The sequence below is a fragment of the Elgaria multicarinata genome, chromosome 6 (assembly GCF_023053635.1).
Source record: "Elgaria multicarinata webbii isolate HBS135686 ecotype San Diego chromosome 6, rElgMul1.1.pri, whole genome shotgun sequence".
Lineage (NCBI taxonomy): Eukaryota > Metazoa > Chordata > Lepidosauria > Squamata > Anguidae > Elgaria > Elgaria multicarinata.
The window spans coordinates 74,398,901-74,423,433 of NC_086176.1; the positions used below are offsets into that span (position 1 = coordinate 74,398,901).

General features: G+C 42.9%; 1 protein-coding gene across 1 annotated transcript in view; it reads left to right on the forward strand.

The window, feature by feature from the left end:
• The window catches only part of KIAA0825 (KIAA0825 ortholog), a 247,300-nt gene that overhangs the window by 21,358 nt on the left and 201,409 nt on the right, over positions 1-24,533 (forward strand). The window contains exons 2-4 of the mRNA XM_063129596.1: positions 7,460-7,599; positions 16,134-16,302; positions 23,519-24,194. Of these exons, the coding sequence (XP_062985666.1) occupies positions 7,469-7,599; positions 16,134-16,302; positions 23,519-24,194 (976 nt within the window). The 5' untranslated portion in view covers positions 7,460-7,468. The remainder of the gene's footprint in view (positions 1-7,459; positions 7,600-16,133; positions 16,303-23,518; positions 24,195-24,533) is intronic.

Sequence of the window (24,533 nt, forward strand, 5' to 3'; positions counted from 1 at the left end):
AGGTTTGAGCGTGTATAGGGGGAGGATAAGGTATTAGTCCCTGATGTCCTAAGTGTATCATTCCTTTGTCTGTGTTTTTCTCCAAAACCTCTTACGTGTCTACCTTAATGTGTAGACCCTTGTGGGAGGGTGTTGTGTAAAGAATAAAAGTGTTTGGTCCCTATTTCAGGAGTGTGGCCTGTTTCCTTGAGGACCTAGACTACAAAGGGTTAACAAGCAGCAGTGAAGGGGCGGGAATCTGGGCTGGTTAAGTCGGACCCCCCTTCTCCGGCCGGGGAATCACTGAGTCAAACGGAGCGTTCTTCTTCGTGGTCTCTATGCATCACACATATGGGCTTTGCGCCTGCGCAGAGACCAGACCGGAACCTACTATAGCTGAGTGGAACGTTTTTGGCGGGAACCCCTCCCCCCACGCTACCGCGCATGTCCATGGGGTTCCCGCCCTTACCTCAGTTCTTCGTCGTCCGCCATCGTGCATAGACCATAGAACCAACCTCGTAGCGTTTGTGTCTTTAAAATATCTTCTTTACTCTAATTCTTTCTCTTCTTTCTCGTTTTTTCTCGCTTCGGCGTTTCTTCTCCTTTATCTATCCTATATATATATAAAAAAAGTTTTTTGTAGTTTAGATTTTCCTCAGCGACTTCGTCGCTTGAGGCCTGTATGGCACTAAAAGCACCGTTTAGAAAGTGCGTAAAGTGCGGGGCTAAGCTCCCTCCATCGGACGGACACTCCCTTTGCATATTGTGCTTAGGTGAAGGGCACGTTGTCGAGACCTGCCATCATTGTATGGCCTTCACAAAACAGACCAGGAAACATCGAGCAGACCGACTCCGCTCGGTTCTTTGGGAGAAGGCTCTCAAGGCCGCTGAGGCCCCGACAATGGAGAAGACTGCGGCTCATAAGTCCGTAACTGACAAAACGGCACTTACTAAGACCGCACCGGTCAAATCATCAGACCAAAGCACTGAAGTGCAGACCAGAGCTCATAGGGCTGAGATACCCCTCACGCCTGGTCGGTCTTTCTCGAGTTCAAAGGCTAAAAAGGACTCTAAAAAAGCCAGAACTCCGATTCCTTCTTCTGAGACTGAGAAGAAGAAGAAAAAGAAGAGAAAGAGGGATGCGGAGAGAACCTCCTTAGCGTCGCCTCGCCCAGTAGAGCCGGTCAGGAGTCTATCCACTCCACCCGCTGTTACCACTGCCTCGGTATCGAAACCGCCCTCGGTATCTGCCGCTTCGATGTCGAGACCACCCTCGGTATCGAGGCCGCACTCGTTACCAGCAGTACCGATTCGTCCGCCTAGCCTTTCAGAGGGTGAACTGAGGGATTCGATGTCGGCGGCGTCTTCTCACCAGCCCCCTCGACCGCGAGAACTTCCATTGTTGCCATCTCCAAGGCTAACACCACGCCGTGATTGGAAGGCAGCCTCTCGCTACTCTGAACCTCAGGCGAGGGATGACGAATACCAATGGGAGGGATACCGCCCCCAAAGGTACTTTCAGGAACAGCAGTATCCGCGGGAGGATTACTATGCTCTTCCCCCGCCTACAACTAGGGTGTGCCGCTTCCCTTTGCCTCCATCGCCAGCGCCTCAAAGATCAACGGTATCGACGCCTCGTCGACAACCGTCGGCGTCGACCGTGGCGATTCCTGCGGTATCGACGGATGATTTACATTTAGTCACCGTATCGTCACCCGAGGAACATTATCCTTCGGACTCGGAATCGGGTGTGTCGGCTGCTCCTTCATTTCCGTCACCGGAGGATGAAGTCCAAGATAAAGACCCTTCCTCCCCCTCAGACGACATGGTTAGGTTCTCAGACCATATTCTGCGAATGTCCAGAGCATTGGGGATAGAGACCCAGGAAGCTAATGAGACTGTAGTGGATCGTATCTACGATGTGTTCCAGACTACCACGAACCAGAGGATAGCGATCCCTCTCCCGCACGCGCTAAAGCAGGCAGCACAATTAACTTGGAAGACGCCGACGTCGACGCAGGCAACATCAAAACGCCTGGAAACCCTGTATAAAGTCCAAGAGGACGGTGCACAATTTTTAGTTCAGCACCCTAAGCCGAACTCAATAGTGGTTGAGTCAGCACAGGGCCAGTCCCAGAAGGCACATTCTGCTCCGGTTGACAGAGAAGGCAGAAAGCTGGACATTACTGGTAGAAGAGTCTACTCTTCATCCTCCTTAGGTATCAGAGCATCAGCATATGAGGCGACTATGGCCCGTTATCAACTTTTCCTTTGGGAAAAGATAGGTAACTTGTGTGATCACCTCCCAGAGGATAAAAGAGAGGTGGCAAGAGTTCTTCAGAATGAAGCTACTGGCATCGCTCGACAACAATTGTCCACTGCTCGACATCAGGTGGACTGTCATTCAAAATCAATGATGGGGGCCATATCGTTAAGAAGACACGCCTGGCTCAGATCTTCAAATTTAACTAATGAGACTAAGTCCAGGATAGAAAATATGCCATTTGATGGGGAAGGTCTATTTAACAGTAAGACTGATGAGACGCTGGACTCCATCTACAAGGCTAGAACAACAGCCAAGAAGATGGGGTTTACTCTTCCCTCTCAGCCTCAATACCGTTCGAGGAAATGGAGACCTCCGATGCAACAGCAACAGCATCGGCCCCAATACCAGCCTCAAACTCGGCAGCAACAGCAACAGCTGCAGAGGAAGAGGCCTTACCAGGGCAGATACCAGCAAGATAAGAGGCAACCCGACTTCTCTAAGAAGCAGCGTGTTTGACTCTTCGGCCCCAGATCCACTCCCTTTTGCGAACCGCCTAGCACCCCATTACCATCAATGGGAGTCAATAACAACAGACTCCTGGGTGCTCACTATCATCAGTTCGGGCTATGCCATCGAGCTCGATGCCCTCCCTCCTTTTTCCGGCGTGAAAGTAACGACTCCATCCCCTCCTCTGCTGCTCGAGGTACAGACCTTGCTGTCGAAGGGAGCCATTTCTCCCGTACCCGCAGAGGAGATCAACCAGGGATTTTTCTCCCGTTACTTCACGGTCCCGAAGAAAGATGGAGGTCTTCGGCCGATTATGGACTTAAGACAACTGAACAAGTTCATCACCCCGAGGAAGTTCCGTATGACAACGGTTACTTCAATTTTGCAGCTTCTACAAAAAGGAGTTTGGTTCGCAGTGGTGGATCTGAAGGATGCGTACTTCCATATTTCCATCAGGAAGTCGCATCAAGCTTACCTGCGGTTTTCGATCGGTGCATCCCAGTACTAGTTCACCGTTCTTCCGTTCGGGTTGGCCACGGCACCGAGAGTCTTCACGAAGGTCATGGCGGTGGTATGCGCCCACCTAAGGCAAAAAGGCATCTATGTTTATCCGTACCTGGACGATTGGCTCCTCGTAGCGGACAGCAGCGGGGCGCTTCAGTCAGACATATTAACCACCCTCAACCTGTTGGACTCGTTGGGGCTGTGGATCAACCTCGAAAAGTCCATTTTGACTCCGCAGCAGAGATTGGACTTCATAGGGGTAACCCTATCCTCTCGAGACGGGAGGGCATACTTACCTTCTACCAGGGCAAAAACCCTTCAACAGTTAGCCATCGATACCGAGAGCCGCCGAAAAGTTTCGGCATGGACAGTTCAGAGACTGTTAGGTCTGATGGCAGCTACTACGGCAGTCATCAGATTTGCAAGACTCAGAATGAGGATATTGCAGGCCTGGTTTTTGAGGACTTTCGATCTCAGGCACAATGCTCGACGAACTTACCTTTCGATACCGAGGCAGGTGAGGGCATCTCTGAATTGGTGGTTCTCGATGTCGACTCTTCTCGAAGGCGTTCCATTCCAACAAGACGCGCCTTCGGTAACGATCACGACGGATGCATCCTTAGAAGGATGGGGAGCCCATTGCAGCTCTTTAACTTCTCAGGGTCGTTGGCCTCGATCACAGAGGGAGCATCACATCAACCATCTCGAACTCCTGGCAGTAGAGAATGCAGTAAAAGCATTTGCACAGATGATCGAGGGCCGAAATGTCTTGATCGCAACGGACAATACTACCGTGGTGGCATACATCAACAGACAGGGTGGAACAAGATCACACCCCCTGAACCGTTCTGCACTCAGAATATGGAACTGGTGCATAAAGAGAAGGACTTACCTGACTGCGATCCATGTGGCCGGCAAGGAAAACGTCGTTGCGGACTCTCTCAGCAGGTCCTTCCATGTCGATCACGAGTGGGAGCTCGATGTCGAAGTGCGGGAAAACCTTTTTCGATACTGGGGCCGTCCTGTTGTCGATGTCTTCGCTACCGAAGACAACGCAATTTGTGCCAAGTATTGCAGCAGGGCAGGAAGAGGAGAGCAATCTTTAGGAGACGCCTTCACCAGGACTTGGAGAGGAAATCTCCTGTACATGTTTCCTCCCTTTCCACTGTTGACAAGAGTGATAGCCAAGATCCAGATAGACAACTCCAATTGCATCCTCATCACTCCGTGGTGGCCTCGACAGACGTGGTTCTCTCACGCCCTTCGGCTATCAAGAGGGGATTACATCAGGCTCCCGTCGTTACCGAAGCTACTGTCTCGACACCAAGGCAGGGTTCGACACGCAGATCTGTCGACCCTCAAGATGACTGCATGGAGGATAACAACCACTCCTCCTCTGGAACTAGAACTTTGACTGTGGACCACATTATATTGGCAGCACTAAAGCCTTCCACAAGGAAAACTTATGCAGCAAAGTGGCAAAGATTTCGGAACTTTGCTTCAGAACAAGATCAAACACCAGAATCTTGCCACTTAGCCTTTATTCTCAATTATTTATTGATGCTTTTTCAGCAGGGACTTAAGCTTACATCCATCAGAGTGCACCTAGCTGCAATTACATCTTTTCACCAAGGCATAGATGGGTTTACACCCTTTACCCACCCAACAACTAAGAAATTTTTGAGAGGGCTTAAGAACACAATACCAACTGTGAAAAGTATTGTACCTCCATGGAGCCTGTCAGTTGTACTGCAAGCACTGACACGCAAACCCTTCGAGCCTATGGCGTCGACAGACCTTAGGCTACTTACTTTAAAGACTGTCTTTCTAGTAGCCATTACATCGGCAAGACGGGCAAGTGAGCTTAGAGCTCTTAGGATAGATGTCCCATACACTATCTTTCATAAGGATAAGGTTGTGCTACGCACAGATCCAGCCTTCCTACCTAAGGTAGTGTCTACTTTTCATCTGTCCCAACATATTACTTTACCTGCTTTCTTCCCTAATCCAACTACACCTCTTGAGTCTTCCTTGCACACTCTCGATGTAAGAAGGGCTCTTGCTTTTTACAAAGACAGAACAGAGACTTTAAGGAAAACAAAGCAATTGTTTATTTGTTATGGTGAGCCTTCTAAGGGACTCCCTGTCTCTTGCCAGCGGTTGTCACGCTGGATAGTGGAGACTATTGAATTGGCCTACTCTATTTCTAAATTAGAGTTAGTGAAACCTGTGACGGCTCATTCCACCAGAGCTGTTTCAACATCGGTGGCTTTCACCAGAGGTGTTCCACTAGCAGAAGTCTGTAGAGCCGCAACGTGGTCCACTCCATCCACGTTTGTCAAGCACTACAGTTTGGACACCCGTGCGAGGCAGGACTGCTCATTTGGGAGGACAGTGCTTTCAGAGATCTTCAGATGATGCACCAACCCACCTCCAAAGGTATGTCAGCTTGCTACTCGCCCATATGTGTGATGCATAGAGACCACGAAGAAGAAATGCAGGTTGCTTACCTGTAACTGTAGTTCTTCGAGTGGTCATCTATGCATTCACACAACCCACCCACCATCCCCACTTGGTGGTGTGAGACTTATAAATGACACTTTTTTATTGTGGAATGTACTTTACTTTATTTACACTCATGTTTATGGGGGCACAATGTCGGACTCCTGTAAACTGAGGTAAGGGCGGGAACCCCATGGACATGCGCGGTAGCGTGGGGGGAGGGGTTCCCGCCAAAAACGTTCCACTCAGCTATAGTAGGTTCCGGTCTGGTCTCTGCGCAGGCGCAAAGCCCATATGTGTGAATGCATAGATGACCACTCGAAGAACTACAGTTACAGGTAAGCAACCTGCATATTCCACTACAATAACATTTATTGTATTAGTCCTTAGACCATAGCAGCACTGTGATAATAGTGGATGAACATGGGCTTTTAAATTATATCCCTGTAATGTGGGGAATAATAGCTGGACAGCAAAAGTGGATATTGAGATTCCTTACAGTTGCAAAGAGACGTATACTTCGAGCTTGGAAGGAAAAAAACCCAATGAACTAAATTTCTAACTAAAACCCAATGAACTAAATTCAATGAACTAAAGTTCTCACTGCTCTTGCTACATTTGAGCATATTTCTTACCACTGTCAAAGTCGTGTGGATGCTTATTTAGATATATAGACTGTTTATATTAATGCATATATTTGAAATGAAAGTGTTAAATCCCCCCTTTGTGTTCTTTCCCCCTATTTTCTATATCAAGGGAGATGTTAATGATTACAGCTAAGGTCCTCCGAGGGTGCCTACTCGGAGGATGGCAACAAGGAAGAGGGCCTTCTCAATGGTGACCCCCTAATTATGGAATGATCTCCCCAACGAGGCCCGCCTGGTGCCAATATTGTTATCTTTTCTATGCCAGGTCAAGACTTTTCTTTTCTCCCAGGCATTTAACAGCATATGCTGAGTTTTTAATTGACCCTGAATCTGTTGAGAGTTCATAGTTATTATATATATTTGTGTTTTTATGGTTTTAACTTTTGTATATTGATTTTTAATGTTCAATGTTTTAATCTTTGTAAACCGCCTAGAGAGCTTCGGCTATGGGGCAGAATGATGATAATAATAATAATAATAATAATAATAATAATAATAATAATAATATATGTTTTATGATATGAATCTCTCCTTTTTGCTGCTGCTGCTGTTGTATTGCAAATAAAAATATTTTTTAAAAAATGGATTATTGTGAGGTTGAGCTTTCATAGTGAATATGTTCTACTGCTGGCTTACACTCTACATGACACAAAAAGGACAAGTGATGAGGAGGGAAGAGTGGGGGAAGCAAATTTACAAAGTTCTTATCATGACCAGATTTTATAGAAATAATTCAAGGATAAGAAGAGCTAAATCAGCAGGGACTCCTTCTGCTGCAGCCTAATGGAATAGCTGCTGCCAGGAGACAGTTGAAGGAGGAAGAAGCCTGATAGAGCTGGTCTTACATATCTTAGGCTGCAGTCCTATACCCACTCACCTTGGAGTAAGCCCTATTGAACTCCGTTGGTCTAATATTTGAGTAGAAAAGTATAGGATTATGCTGTTAGTGTGGTTCCTTGTTTTTGATCATGTTTGCAATCCTATTTTCAATGTATATCAGCAGCCCATAAGAAGTAAAAATTTACTAATTTTCTGTTTTTATTGTCTAATCTAGCTTTCGGAAATGGAGTGGGGAGGTGAATATTCTCTTGATTCTTCCAACTTGGATTGTTTGTTAGACATACTTCCAGGAGATCTGGAGTTTCAACAGATACTTGGTGACATTGATGAGAAAATAAAGAAAAATGCTTCTGGGTAAGCTATTTTCATTTCATCCTTCACCACCACCCTCCACAATTATTTACATACCAACCTATAACAAACTTTTTTGGGATGGTTTTCAAAGAAAAGTTGTATATCTGCATATTATAAAGGCTTGGTTCGCAACTCAGAAAAACCCAAAATTTTAAAAATTCTGGAATATGAACATGGCAACAAGCTAGCAGATGCTGCTGGATTGCTGTCACTGCAAATGGAGCAGCTAAGCAAACCTGTAGTAGAGTTTAGTGTTTGTGATCATGTTTGGGGTTCCATGGTTTGGGACCTGTTAGGGTTCTAGGCAGAGAAGTATTGTTAATGTGCTCAAGTTCCCATGTGTATGGTGAGACTAGGCTATTTAGTGCGAAGTGCTCCTTTTTCATAGTTTCCCATTACTAAAGTCCCCCCTTGTGAGTTCCAAGTGTGCACAACATAAGGCCAGAGAGAGAGATAACCTTATGCTGCATTACCTATCATTTGAGTTGAGGCCTTCCTGTGTGGAGTTTACATACTGGTAGTTGTGTGCTGAGATTGGGCCATTCATAAGGCTTCAGCTCAGATGAAAGTGTATATGGCATAGCCCTATATAGGGCATCTTATCCTAGGTTCTATCATGGTGATGTGGGAAGGGCATTTATTGATGTGGAGCCTGGAGGTGGTTATTTTAAAATCTTGTTCCCCTACCATTGAAGCCAGTAGGAGGAAATGCTTTGTGCCAGGTTTAGGGCTAGAGTAAAGTTGAAGCATCTGCAGAGAAACTGTCACGCATTAAAGCAGCCTAGGAGTATTTTCCTCCCCTGTGACACCTATGTCTTCCCCACGACTCGCATCTTGTTTTATTTTGCTGGTGTAAATTTGCTGGCAGAATTTCTCAGTCTGCAGAACATTCTGCAGACTGCAAATTTTTGAATTGGAAAATTTTTCCATGCCTTTTAGATTAATTTGCAGAGGAAATTTATAGTTTGCATCAGAAAATGTTCTCATGCTTTAGGGCACTGGGCAGGGATGGGCAACTTGTGGCCCTTGAGATGTTTTGGCCTGCAACTCCCATCATCCGTCACCATTGGCTCTACTGCTAGAACTGATGAAAGCTGCAGACCAAAGTATCTAGGGGGTCACAAGTTGCTCTCTCCTGCCCTAGAGAGATCTAATTTAGCATGTTTGTTCTATTTGTATTTAGTAAACAACAAAGTAAAAAAAGTACCCCATGTTAATTTTTGTCCCAATTCATCACAAGTATTTGACCGGAAATATTTGAAGGGGGGAATAAAGCGTATTTAATGCAATTTAAACATATTTTATATATTGTATTGGAATAATTGCAAAAATATTAAAGATAATAGCATTATTTCCCTTACTTTTTTTAAATTTAAGAAAAAACAAAGGTACTAAAAACAGTTGACACACTAATTAATTTTAGCAATCCAAAGAACTGTGCATGATATGCTGACAAACATTCATCTATTTCAACAGAGTTCAACTCCCTTCCACTAAGGTTGTTGGGGCACTATTTATTAGTTCCATTTTACTCTGAGACATGTATGCATTTCAATTATATGTATGTATTCTCTCACATACTTGCTAGGGATAATCACCTGAAAAATATTAATTAGAACTTAGAATCCTCCAAGCTTGCATAATATTGTATTTCCAATTGACATATATTCATTGAATACATATATTCATGAACTTAAGTGATGGAAAAATGTCCGTGGAAAAATAAAGCAATAGAAAAGGTTCTACCCGACATCACTTCTAACACCATATCTGGGCATTTTTGCCAGCCTGTTTTTTGTGCCAGTGGCATAACTTGTGTTCTGCTGTTGGAGCAGAGCTTACATTGAATCCTATAGCACTTTAGTTGGCAGATCTTCCATATAGCATTGTTGTTGTAGTTAATGTGAGTTAAATGAAGAATGCATATAAATGCTAACCACTTTGCACATTTACAGAAAGGCATGAAAATTTTACACAAATAGAGTCCCCCCTTCACATTTTATTAGTCAAGGCTTTTTTTCCTAAGTGGTATAGAGAATGTGCATAAATTAAGAAATATTATGAGATTATTTTGTAGCTTTTCCTTTACTTACCTATAGTCCCCATTTTGTAACTCCATTTTGACTTGGAGATTGTATATTGATAGGGCAATGTGTGAAATTTTTCATTTATGCTGTCTCTTTGCACGTTTTGTGGACCTTCATGAGAATGTACTCTTTCATTGGTGTTTATATACACTTTTCATTCAACTCACATTCACTGCTACAATAATAATGCTTTATAAGAGTTGGGGGATTTTTTTTTTCTGAAGGACAATAACAATCTTAAAAACATCCCCACTGTCAGGCTGAAATGGTGTCAGTATAAAGAGCTTTATCCGTTATAAAAATAATGGCTTTAATCCTATTATTTGCTGGAGGCATTGTAGTAAACCAATTTTTTAATGTTAGGAAAGCTAATACAAGAATATTACTGTAATTTGGCTTCTTCACAAACAGCAGATTTGCAAATATTTTATTCATGATGAGATTCATGCACTGGAGTTTGTGCAATTTATACCATTTGTACTTGTTCAACTATAAAATAAATCTGTTTAGATTGTAACTAGTGTGTTTGTTGCATTTTATTGTAATGTGATTTTTAAATTGAAATCTTTTGTTCTGTAAGTCACTCAGAAAACTTTTTGTTGTAGGGTGGTCTATAAACAGCATAAATAGTCTTGATAAATATATAAAAATAGGGTAGATACATACTTTATGATGACCATGATGTGACCTATAATATGCAACTTTTTAATCAAATACACAAAGAACAATTGCAAACAGAAACTAATTTATTTTACTATGATGAAGCATTGCGGTTCCTACGACAGAAAAGTCTCTTGAAATTCACCTGTCTAATCCTTATTTCACTGTTAAGACAAATTACTGAAATATATTGTTCTGTGAAGGCTTATATTGGTTTGTAGTCATTGTTTATCATCTACATTAGCCTGAAACCTATTATTAGTGGAACCAAATCTAGCTGAACGAACAACAGTTGAGCCATTTCAATTGACAAAGTTGTGATCTATTAAAATTGATTAAGTAAGACACATCAGATACTACAACAGAAGTCTTTTACAAAATATCCCGGAAGCCAAACCCTATGGCTAGTGCATCAGGTTTCAGAGTTCTAAGGGAAGCTTACATAAGTTATGAAGGTACATCCCTATATTTTATCATGTTTAGAACCAGTGTTCATGCAATGGAGTACCCGATCAGAAATACCTCAGGGTATTGTTTTCCATAGAAGTCCTTGCATTCATGAAAAAGCTCTTTGATAAAGAGAAGATATTTGTTTCAGGGGCACTGTTTCAAACTCATTCATGCTCAGAAGTTTCTTGAGAAGACTTTTTTAAGGCCACCCACATATTGTTCCATTTAAAGAAAAAATTATAGAATTACTAGTATAGTTGTGGGTGACATACTAATGATTCTATAAAACTTTTCATTGTTATTAGACTAGATAGGGTTCTGTACCTCTGTGATGATCATTCTAGCTATTTAGGCTTATAATCACAAATTCATAATTTGCTAGTAAGGTACAAGCTTATATAGGCAAGGATCCAAATATTCTTGTATGTTAGAGGAAGGCATTTGGCATGTGGGGAGGAGGGTCTCTGATTTTTTTAATATCCTACCTCCAACCTTCATTTCCCCACAGTTTTAACCTTATATTACTTATTCACAGAATAATAAAATATGAGCTAGCCACAGCTTCCCCAAGATTTCTTTTCAAATAGTTGCAATGTATTCAGATCTCTTTGGAATATATGTGAATTTGATATTCTTTTTGCCCCAGGGTGCAGACTATAACACTTACTTACTTTGAATCTTATTTGCCACTTTGTTGTCCATATCTCGTAGTTTGGTGAGAGCCCTTCAGTCTTTGAATTTGCTAACCTGAAACATTTGGTATCATGCACAAACTTGGCTACCTTCATTGCTTGCTCTTGATTCATCATTTGTTATTAAGTTACCGTATTTCTTCGATTCTAAGACGCCATCGATTCTAAGACGCACCCCATTTTAGAGATGTTTATATGGGGGGAAAGTATTCTGCCATGCATGTGGAGTGGATTGCAGGCAGGTAAGGGAAGAGATGTGGCCAGTTCTGATTGGGCCAACGGTTTTGGCGCCACAGGGCTGGGACAGGTTACAAGTAAGCCAAAAACGAGGCACTTACCCCTAATGTCGCAGGCCCACGTTGCCTGGTCCGGTAGAGGGTACCTGCCGGGGGTGGGGGCCGACTGGGGAGCATGTGCAAGGGCCCGGAGGCTTTACCAGCTGCCACCACTTCTTGCGGGGAGCGGGAGGGGGTCATTCGCGAGGCGCCCACCTTTGGGCCAGCTCCAGCTGCCAGTGCTGAGGGGCCTCTTCCAGGCATGGCTAGATGGGCTGTGGAAATTTCCTGAGGCACGAAGGAGCTGGCCGCACGTGCACTGCAGCCCCTGGCCCAGCGGCGCCCTGGGCTCCTCTCCCACACATGTTGCATGAGAACGGTGCAGCTGCAAGTCCCGGAGGGCATCCTGCCCACACCCCAGCCCAGCAACTCACCTCCCGGGCGTCGCCTCTGTCTTCCCGTCCGGCGCTGCTGCGCCTCCTCCACCGCACAGAACCAGCAGCCGCAAGAAGCCGGCGGCGCCTGCCCGCCTCGCACAACCCTCCGCGAGCCCTGCGGCGCCCGCCCATCCGCCCCGGCCCCATGTGCAAGGCGAGGCACGCACCAGGCCCGACCCAGCTGGAGCCGCATAGCCATGCCCACTAGGCCCAACCCGGCCGGCTGTGCTCGTGGTGCGGTGGCCGGGGCCCACTTAGGGCTCGGAGCTCCGTTGGTGTGTGTGAGCCCGGTTAGCTCTGGGGAGCACAAATAGGCCCAGGGCAGCCGCGGATCGTCGCTGAGGCCCCCAATCAGGCCAAGCACATTCCCCAGCCTACATGGTGAGTGCAGGGCCACTTAGGTGCTCAACAAGCCCTTGAGACGCCTGGGCATCGTGAGCAGGGTGGAGGGATAACAGCGCACTTCGCAGGCGATTCTAAGACGCCATTGATTCTAAGACGCAGCCCGTTTTTAGAGATGTTTATATTGGGGGAAAAGTGCGTCTTAGAATCGAAGAAATACGGTAAATAGTACCAAGACTAAGGTTAAATGCCCTGCATCAGATCAGGCTGACTAGCCCAAGAAGAAAAGGAAGTCAAAGTTGGCAGAAAGGGATTTGTACATCCCCAGTTCCTCAGGGCGATATGGCTGAACGTCTGCTGGAAATACTGTAACTTCCACTGCCAGTACTAGTGCAACTCTTGACCATTTCTATGGTGCAGAGACCACTGTGACCTCAGTGGCTGTGGATGATGCCTGTGCACCAGGTCTTAATGCAGCGACCACCTCTGTCACCCTATTCATGATGTTTCACGTGTGGGTACTTCAGGCATGGTTCCTAACCACTTTTGTTCGCAGGGGACCATCTTTGATTCAATTCCTATTACTGAATTTCGTCCATTGTTTCCTCCATTGGTGGATGATCCTGTTGCACCTATCTGGCTCAGATAGTGACTACCAACACATCCAATCCAGGATGGGGAGCCCATTATGGCCTGTATTGAGTCTGTGCCCTATTGTCCCTGGAGGAAAAACAACACTCTATCAATACTCTGGAACTTCTGGTGGTCCAAAAAGCCCTGGTTGCTTTCCAGGACATTTTCCAAAAACTGAGTTGTGCAAATTGCATTAACAACACTGCCACTTCTTGGTATATAAACAAACACAGAGGTCGAAGACTCTTCTTTAGTACACCATAGACCTCTGGGAATGAGTTATAGCTCTAGGAATCAACTTGTATGCTATGGAGTAGTTAACACCTTGGCTGAGGTGCTAAGCCAGATAAAAGAAACTTTGCGCGAATGATTATTGGACTGCTCCATTGTATGCAGTGTTTTTCAGCAATGGGCCACTCCTCAAATTGACCATGTAGCAACCAGTGCATATTCCTAACGCCTCTGTTTCTGCAATAGAATGGGTGCTGATTGCCACTCCATAGGCAAAGCCTTTCTGTATTATTCAGACTCCACCCATTTGTATATGTTCCCCTCATTATGAGGGCACTAGGGTAGATCAGGTGGGATGATTCATACATCATTCTTGTCAACCATGGTGATCCAGGCAACCATGGGAGCCAAAATACAGCTATCTCATTCTATGTCCCTCCTCACTCTCCAGAATGGCTGAATGTGGCACGCAGATCTTGCTTCCCTCCGACTGATGGCTTCTGAATTTGTACTCATCTCCTGTTCCTCTAGAAATCAAAAGAATTTTAGAAACAACTCAGAAGCCTGGCACCTGCCAATCCTACATTGTGAAATGGTGGACTCTGCTGTGCTCTGGGTTGACTTCTAGTTGGTATAGGCACATACCGTCAGGGTTGTCACTTCCTCAGTTGAGGAAGCGGTGTTGCTCTTCAGGAATTATGCAAGGCTGTTACCTAGTCACAGCCCACAACATTCATCAAACACTACTGCCTCGATGTTTGTGTATGAAAAATGCAGATAGACAGTGCTAGCTTCTATCTAAACTGAATTGACCACATGTTTCCACATCCTTTGTTAAGTCAGCTGGCTAATCACCTCAAAGCATAATATGTGATTCACAGAGACCTCAGAAAGAAGGATAGGTTGGTTACCTGTAACTGTTGTTCTTCAAATGATCATCTTTTCATTCACATAATCCACCGTCCTACCGCACTACGTGTGTTTTAATATCCTCTAAACCTGTTGCATCCTCAGAGAATCTGAGGGGAAAGGCAGGAACACTGCCCTTGGCATGTGCTGGAGTGTAGATAACCACTCAAGGCACCACAGTTAAAGGTAACCAACCTGTCCTTATAGCTCAATGTGGCAAAAGCCAAATTTCAGACCAAGCCTCTGAAATCCCTAGCTGATTTCTTCTTCAGTTACTTCATTCACTCTTCTCATAGAAAAATCTCAGTTATACCTGTTGCAGTAAAAAAAAAAAAAAAGTGTGACCTTCAGGTCAGCTATCATTCACATTCTGGCATGCTTACAGCATGATCCTAATAATGTGATCTCAAAAATTGGTTTAAATTTGGGTTACCTGTACATATTTATATATTGCTGAAAGAAAAATGCCTAATTTTTTTTTAAAAAAACACCTATCCAAAGTGTTATAACTTTGTATCAACAAGAGTGGAGGTGATGTCATATCCCACCATCTTGCAGAGCCTGATTAAGAAGGCACATTATCAGAGAAAGAGGCTGAGTCATCAGGACCCTTGTATCCTAGAGTGGACTCTGCAATCTTGACTCCATAAGCAACCAGTACCTGCTGTGGCCTGAAAAAGTTGACACACCCTGGTGGGAACTCTTAGATACCACTCCTTATAAACACGGCAATCTCTGAATCTGCTAAGCCCTGGGAGCCAACTGTGTATCTATTGTAACATGCTTCAGTTCAACTCTAGGATCCCTGATCGCAAGGACAACAGTATTAACAGGCCTGTGTAGAAGCAAGCATTAGAAGGTGAAGGAGCACCTCAAAGCATGAGGCCTTCCTTTTGCTAGCACTGCTTCCAAGAAAATGCATTTGATTTAAATGTGACCGAGATCAGCCTATTCAGTGGATGAGGAAGGGGTACAGCTGCAGGACCAGCTTTGAAAGTCTTTAATTCCTTCCTGGACCTTATTAGTACAACCACTCTTTTGGGTTATATCCATGGTAGCCCTACTTACGATAGACCCAGTGAAATGAATGAGACTTAATTTAGTCATGACTAATTTAAATCCCATTCATTTCAATGGTTCACTGGATACAGCCCCTTGTCTGTCCTAAAGCTCTATCTCTCTGGCCTGTTGTCTCTGCAACATTGTCTTGAAACCTACTCTTTGTCCGGTTGATATCTGGTACTTGGGGAATCCAAATCTCTCAACTTCAGTACTGGTTGAAACAGAACAAATTGCAGGATGAGGTTGTTGGTGAATAGGGTGAATTATGCTCAGACATAGTAGTTAGAATCTATGTGTGTGCTGCTTTTTCTGTTGCCACAGTCTGAAAACAACCCTGAAGTAAGTAGCCATGTGGTCAAGCCCTTTTGAGGAATAGTATCTGTCTTTGGCCTGGTTCAGACAACATGCTAAACCATGCTGCTTAACCACAAAATGGTTAAGGGAATCCATGCATTCCCTTAACCATTTTGTGGTTAAGCAGCTTGGTTTAGTGTGTTGTCTGAACCAGGCCTTTATGAGTGTTCCCATAAATAGAATTCCTTAGAAATACATAAATAGCTGATACAGATCAACACATCCAATTGTTTCTAAGGTTATAAGACTTGTTCATCAATAATAGTATCAGTTAAACGTTAGCGTTGTTAATATGATAAACCATTATACAATATGATATCTAATGTTGTATACCTTGCTCTAAAGGAATAGGATATTTATTTTAAAATAGTAAAAAAATGCTTGATTTTCTTTTTGTTTTAGCATGGAACAGTGTCTTAAGGAGCTACAACTGGAAATTAATGATACATGTTCTGATGAGTTGCTACAGGACACAACTGACTGTCTTCAGTGGTTAAATAATTGCAGTTTCAGCTCAATCAAGCCTTCTTCAACACCTCATGGAGAATTGATCATATTTCTCCAAACACTGGTAAAAATGCTGCTATTTTATGTCATAGTTGAACATGATTTTCAAGCACATTTCTCCTATTCATTACATTTTTCTGGGAATTTGTTGATATTTTCCTAGCGTGAGCTCTGATTATAAGCTAATATAATTTTTAATACAGTATTTTCACAATCTGTTGTAAAAGCATGTTGGATGATTATTGCTTATGTGAATAGTTTGATCCAATGGACAGAGTGCTGAACTTGAGAGACTGGCTATGAAGCTTACTGGGTAGCTTTAGACCAGTACTACCTCTTAAACAAAATACACATATGATAAATAAAATAAATAATATTAGGATCTTTTATATAAGGTTCTTCATGATGATGCATTGTCCAGACCTTTGTCCAAAAGAAGAAAGAAAACAGGCCCAAAGCATATATACATTTATGGTTTAACCCCCCCCCCCCAAATAGGTTGATTTAGTGCTATACGAAGCCATGAAAGAGCTTATTGGCGGAAGTCCTGGTAATTTCTTGTTAGCTAAAAAGGGTGTCATGGAGAAGATTGTTGTTCATGGATCCTTCTATGTATTTGACACAGGACAGCTGTATGGAACAGTCTCAGACTGTTTCTCCTCACTGATTATTAATTGCAAAGCCAAGGCATTGGTCAGTTAGGCTTTTATTTATTCTAACTGGTCCATTCTCTTCATGTACACAATCCATATTCATAGGCTACTAATAGATATATTTAGCAAAAGTGATGACATAGTCTGTGCTTGTGATTCTATTACTATTGCTCTTTGCAGTAACAGTTTTTTTTTTACACTAGCTGAGTGATTGCTTTTCCCACCTGCCCTGTCCACAGAGGTTCAGTGTGGATAAGAATCTATATATCCATATAAACTATTATAAAACACTTAAACACTAATTACCATTATTAGCTAGCAGGAATAAACTAAAACTGGTTTTGAGGGTTAACCTTCCTCTTTCCTTATCCCCTGGACCAGCACCCCCCAACACAAGGCCCATGTGCACTTTCCAGCACAGCTGTTCAACCTTTCAAAAAAGAATGTTTAATTGAAAAATTGAAAAACAATAGGACACCTGTTCCTAAACCTGCCGCTGGTCAGCTGCTCGGTGGGCAGAAAGAGAAAGCGAGGCAAAGGGATAGACAAGAGAAAAAGAGTGAGACTAGTGGCTAGGAGCAGGGAGAAACAGTGATGTAAAGGGGTAGCTGAAATACCTATTCTAGGGATTAGAAGGGAGAAAAAGAAGGCTAGGGAAGAGGAAGGGAGAGAAATAACTACTAAAAGACTTGTGGGAGAGAAGTAGTGAGGCTAGAGGCTGGGAGTGGGGGAGGGAGAGAGAGAGAGCATGCAAAGGGGGAAAACTATGTAGATGGGCTGGCCAGGAAGCATCTCTTTCAATTTCCCCTTCCCTCCCAGCCTCTAGCCCTGCTATTTCTCCTCACTACCACTAGCTCTTGACTAGCCAACCCCCCACTGCAGCCATATGTGACTAGCCCCATACTCCCTGGGAGCCATTTTGTGGTGGGGCCCACATCTGTTTTTCAAATTCCAAAACATGCCCCTGGGTACAAAAGGGTTCGGGGAGGCGTACTCTATATTTACTCTCTCACAAACATACACAAGCACACACCCCAGCATGACAGACAAAAACTTGCAAGACAGGTAGGGAGGCTTCCCTGCCATTCGCTGCATTTCTCATTGTTTCTAAAATTAAAAATTAAAAAGGGCAGTTGGAGGAGTTTTCCTTAACTCCCTTGCAAGTTTATTGTACCCAAATAAGAACAGAGTCTCTTTCATTTAAAAACAAAAAACACCTCCCCTTAATTATTAAAAGTGATTTTCCTCTCCCTACAAAAATGTAAATGAAGAGTTTCTCTTCAAGGCAGCTCTGGACCCCTGAATTCCACAGTAAAATAAAATCAAGTCCTTGTTTCTTCTCTCCTCGGCACCATTAGTGAAGCAGAAAGAGGACATATAAAGTAAAGGCATATGTTGTTGCCACACATATTTTAAAAGCCATTGATGAGTTGCCCTAATTAACTTTTTATTTGCTAGCTTTTTGGTTTTTTAAAATCATGCTGAAGTCAGTTATACATAACAGGAAGAAGGCATTACAAGATCAAAGTCCTAGATTCTGATAATGGGCTACTGCCAACATCACATCAGTGGACTTCCACAAGTGCAAGGGGACGCTCTCTTCCTTTCCTCTCCCTTCCCCTCTGCCCTAGTTCGGCTCCAGGCAGTCCCCTAACCCTCCAGAGCAAATTTTAGGGGCACACAGTGTGTTGCGGGGGTGTGGGGAGAAGAATCTGTTCTGCCAACAATACACATTCTGCTGGCAGGCAGACACAGTTGGATAGAACCTATTCTGTATATTCATTATATAAAGAACAAATATATTTCGATTTGTGTTTGAACAAGATTAAATTTGTAATGTGATCAGTTAAGAAGATTGTATTCTGTAAGATTACTTTCTGAATCTTTAGAATTTTTGAGCTAACATCTTAAGAAAATAAATGCAGTTCAATTATATTCTAGAAAGGTTATCAAAACTTTTGAAAAAATAGTTCTTTATGTATGCATATATCCAGGTTAAGTTGACTTTCTTTGGTTAGCAGTAGCAAAATATGCTCATGGGAAACATACAGTCTACCCTTAAAGAGCCTGTGTCCACCATTTTGGACATGCTTCTTGTGAAAGGCACCTGCAGCACTGTTTGAAGCTTTTTAAAACTTTGACTTTCAAATATAAAAGCCTGTCTTAACATAGTCAGTGTTCAAAAAGACTTTGAAATATGAAACTAAGCTTGCAAACTTCAAAGTCAGCTGCAGGAACTCATCTTTTAGGAGTACCAACTCCAAGATGGTTTGTACAAGCCTCCTGGTGACCATTTTAGGCATATATTTTCAATTTGAAAAGACTTTGAATGCTACTTAGGTTTAGATAGGCTTTTGTAATTGAAAATGTTCCTGTTTAAACTTCAAAAGAAGCTCTAGGAACTTCCTTGTGGAAGACACTTTTGGCTTCATATTCCATAAGAGTAAAACCCATTGGCAGGTTAGACAGTTATTAAGCATTTATGCTATTTTTCATAAAATGACATATTTTACACTATCATAGGAAATTAAGATTATTTAAGCATTGTATTTCTCATAGTTGTTCATATGGCTTGAAGATTAGGAAAATCTTCAGTATGAACTCCAGAGCACATTGAAAAATATTTTGATGGGTAAAATTTGTATACCATGGACATAGATCTATTATATGAAATTTATGATTGCGGGGTAGATCCAGACTTAAAAATACTGGGATAAGTTTCAACACATTGAAATATCAGATAATTTCATTGTGACTGATATAAGCCCCATTGATTTCAATGGTTTTGCTCTAAGCTCATGGATCCTATCATAGAAATTGCTGTCAGTTATGTTTGGAATTCCTAAAATGTTACATTATTTTGCCTACATTGTCCAAAGCCCAAGACTGCTTGTACAGGCAAAAGGTATTGTGTAAATTGGCTACTATTAAATTTTTCAGACGCTCTTATGAGATATTGTTTTATCCTTACAACTATCTTTACAAGCTGGAATTTTGCATGTCTAATTGATTTCAGTGATATTTATGCACATGTAAATGAGTGCAGATTGAACTCATAATGGCTAGACATTGACCAGAACTAATGGGAAATACTACGTTTTAGTTTTAGGAATTAGTTGTAACAATTTAAAAAGTCAAATTCCCATTTTCTTCCAATTTTCCAGGCAATTATGTTTTCAGCATAATTTGAAATATTTCAGCACCTCTCCTCTTTTTATGTCATTGCTAGGAGAAAATAGTCATTACATTTAGCATTACAAGGTATTATGGCACTTCAAACAGCTATCTTAATTTTTGGCAGCCCTATATGTTTAAATACATACCTGTATTTTTATTTTTTGCAATCTCATATTTAACTACTGTTTTTATTCTCGAGAATGCTCATTTGGTATCTTTTCTAAAATCAAAGATTGAGGTTTTGAACCCAAACTCGTATTAGGGGGCTTACATACATGTATGTAATTGTATGGATTGTAGATAGATGTTGCAGCTTATGGTATAATTAAACCATCAAAATATTCTACCTGTTGTTGCATAGGCCTTGAAACATCTTCATGCATTGTTTTGATCTAATAAGTTGACCTCAAAGAGAACAAGGAAGCCCCTTATAAGGATGAATGACATTAACAGTGTAATCCTATGCATGTAGCTGTGGTCTACAAAGACAATCTTAACCTGATCAGACTTCCTGTCCAAAAATTGAATCACATTGAGTGTGTGTACCTGAGTCTGAAGACCAGGGATAGACTGGGGATTCTGTTAGTGTAACAGCCACCCCGCTGCATATCAGACTCTCTGGCTGAGCTCATGGAATTGGTGTTGGAGTTGCCGAGGCTTTTGGTCCTGGGTGACTTCAACATCCCATTCAGGACCAGTTTGTCAGGTGCAGCTCAGGAGTTCATGGCATCCATGACAAACATGGGCCTATCCCAATTGGTCTCTGGACCCACACATTCAGCAGGTCACACCCTTGATGCTGTTTTCAGTTCCAAACAGACAGATCTATGGGCGGAGGTGATAAATACCTCTGCGTTGTCATGGACAGATCATTTTCTGGTCAGGGTTAGTATCATGGCTACCATCTGCCCCTGCAGGGGTGGCAGACCTATTAAGATGGTTCAGCCTCGAAGGCTGATGGATTCTCTTGGATTCCAGGAAGCCTTAGAGGGTGCTATGGCAGGTATCATCAACGATCCTGTAGTAGCCTTGGTCAATAGGTAGAATCAAGACCTAACTAGGGCTATCGACACGATTGCCCCCAAACATCCTCTCTGGCCTGCTTCCAATCGGGCACCTTGGTATGCAGAAGATCTCAAGGAACTGAAGTGGGAAGATCGACGACTGGAGCACCGATGGCAGAAAACTCAAATCAAATCCAACAAGAAACAACATAGAGAACATCTTCGTTCCTATGGAGTGGCAATACATGCAGCGAAGAAAGCTTTCTTCTCTGCACACATTGTGTCTGCGAATTCACGTCCAGCAGAACGGTTCAGGGTGGTGAGGGGTCTAACTCAGGCACCTTCTCCCCTGAACCCGGTTTTAGAGCTTTCGGTAGTTCTCTGTGATGCATTTAACGATCATTTCACAGATAAAATCTCTTGGATAAGAGCCAATTTAGATGTGTCATTATAACAGAAACTGAAGATGAAGTGTCCAACAACTCTGTGAGTAGGATTACATTGGATTAGTTTCAGTTGGTGAGTACCGAGGATGTGGACAAGCTGCTTGGGTGAGTAAGGAAGACAACTTGTCATCTCGATCCCTGTCCTTCTTGGCTGGTTGTCCAGGGAGGAGATGCAGTTAGACTACAACTACAACATATTATTAATGCATCTCTCAGGGAAGGGAGTTTTCCACCATGTTTAAAAGAAGCAGTGGTACGGCCGCTTCTAAAAAAGCCCTCCCTGGGCCTCTGGGCCTTAATAATTACAGACCAGTATCAAATCTTCCATTTGGGGGGAAGGTGATTGAGAAGGCAGTTGCCTTCCAACTCCAAGCAGTTTTGGATGATACAGATTTTCTAGACCCATTTCAAAACTGCTTTAGGGCAGGATACGGAGTTGAGACAGCTATGGTCGCCTTAGCGGATGATCTACGTCTTAGTATTGAGAGGGGGAGTGTGTCCCTGCTGGTACTGTTGGACCTTTCAGTGGCTTTTGATACCATCGACCATGGTATCCTTCTGGAACGCCTGGGGGGTTTGGGAATCGGGGGCACTGTGCTCCAGTGGTTCCGGTCCTACCTCTCATGTAGATTCCAGATGGTGATGCTTGGGGATAGTTGCTCCTCAAAAAAGGAGCTGTTGTATGGCGTACCACAAGGCGCCATCTATAGCCAATGCTGTTTAACAGCTACATGAAACCGCTGGGAGAAATCATCCGGAGGCATGGGGTGGGGTACTATCAGTATGCTGATGACACCCAAATATATTTCTCTATGCCTTCAATAACAGCATCAGCTAAGGATAGTGTGTCTCCTCTGAATGAATACTTAGAGACGGTAATGGGCTGGATGAGGAAAAACAAACTGAAGCTGAATCCAGACAAGACGGAGGTGCTTGCTGTCAAGGGCTCTGACCTAGGTTTGGAGGTGTGTCAACCAGTTCTGGATGGGGCTACAATCCCCCTGAAAGATTGTGTTCGCAGTTTGGGGGTGCTCCTGGATCCGGCGCTCCAAATGACAGCCCAGATAGATGCAACGGCCAGGAGTGCCTACTATCAGCTTCAGCTGATACGCCAGCTGCGCCCCTTCCTAGAGTCAGAAGACGTAAAGGCGGTTGTGCACGCGCTGGTAACCTCAAGGCTTGACTTCTGCAATGCGCTGTACATAGGGCTACCATTGTACCTACTTCAGAAACTTCCAACTAGTTCAAAATATGGCAGCCAGGTTGGTCACTGGTACATCTAGTGTGAGTATATTACCCCAACTTTAAAATCACTCCACTGGCTGCCAATTAGTTTCCGGGCAAAGTACAAAGTGTTGGTCATTACCCTTAAAGCTCTACATGGTTTGGGTCCAGGTTACCTGCAGGATCACCTTCTCCCATACTGTCCGCCCCATACACTCAGGTCTTCTGGGGAGAACTTACTTCAGTCAGCTAAAACTAGGCTGACATCTGTTACCGAGAGGACCTTTTCTTCTGTCGCCCCTAGGTTGTGGAATGGCCTGCCAGAGGAGATTCGTAAAATTAACTCTCTCTTTGAAAACTAGCCTTTTCCGGCAGGCCTACCCAGACCCAGATGAATGTGAAATCAAGTATTTTTAAGATGTGTTGATTCTTGTACTAATGTTGTTCTCCACCTCGATCCAAAGGGAGAGGCGGGTAAGAAATAAATAAATTTATGATGATGATGATGATGATGATGATGACTTCTCAGAAGTAAGCTCCATTGAGTTCAATGGTTCTTATTCCAAAGTAAGTGTGTATAGGATTGCAGCTTAAAATATTTTTTTGCTTTCTTTAGTGGTATAAAGAGAGTGATTTGTCTCAGCTGATAAGAAAAATGTTGGAGAAATACAGTGTATATATTGGAAAAAATTATTTTGCAGATAGTAATTAACAATACTTTGCCTATTTACTTTAAACAGAGTTATTCACATATCTTGTTATTTATTCTTTTTTAGCAAAGCTTACTGAAGAATGAACAAAACCAAGAAGAAATTATTCTTCACTTCCTTCTTGATCTCTCTAGTCAGTGTGGTGTCTTATTTCCCTGTACTCCAAGTGGAACATCTTTTGAGTTTACATCCAGTACTTCCCTTCATGGTGTTGAAGAAGGTTCAGCAATGGATGTTCAATGTATTTGGGATGATGTAAGGTTGCAGCTTCGGCGATTCTTAGTAAACCAACTACAAAATCATCAGGAAACGAAAACTGGTACTTTACAAAAGCAATCACAGTTTAAAACTCGATGTCTACAGCAGCTTTTATTTCTTTATCCTGAATCAGAGGTTCTAGCCAAGTATCAAAACATGCAAAATAAATTGGTTAGTGATCTTTTGCAGAAATGTGTTCTGGAAAGCAGCGGCGAAACAAACTTTGAAAAGATGGTTCATGGTTATGAAAGTTCAATACCTGCCATGTGTGCAATGATAAAAGAAGATTTGTATATACTAAGTGGAATTATTGATCCTTCTTCAACAGTGAAGTTTATTAATGAAACTTATTTGGATACCATCACTGAAGAAATGACCATTGTTCTTGAAACACTTTGTGAGCTTCAATTTAAAGAAAATGCATTACATGGTGTTAAGTCAAGCAAGAGCTCAAAGAAACACAGAGGATTAGCTCATGTTGGGGGTTAGTGGCATTTTATTTTATATTCATTCATTGTCTTAATTGCCTTTATCCTTTAACTTCTCATACAGGTATTGGCTGCAATCCAGGGAAGGACATAAGTTAAGAATTCTGTCTCCAGACATGAAGGGGCAAGATTTGTGAAGCACAGTCTATATGCTTCTATTCCCAAAAGTAGGCAGTGATTGTCTGCTTGAATGCATGCAGACCAAAGAGAGAGACTCAACACTAGTTTAACTTGTTTCACTCCTCCTATTGTCATCATGTCAGTTAGGAGACTGGGCCTACTTTGTCCCTTCTTACTATTGCAGATTAGTTCCAGATTGAAGCAGGAGGGGCTTC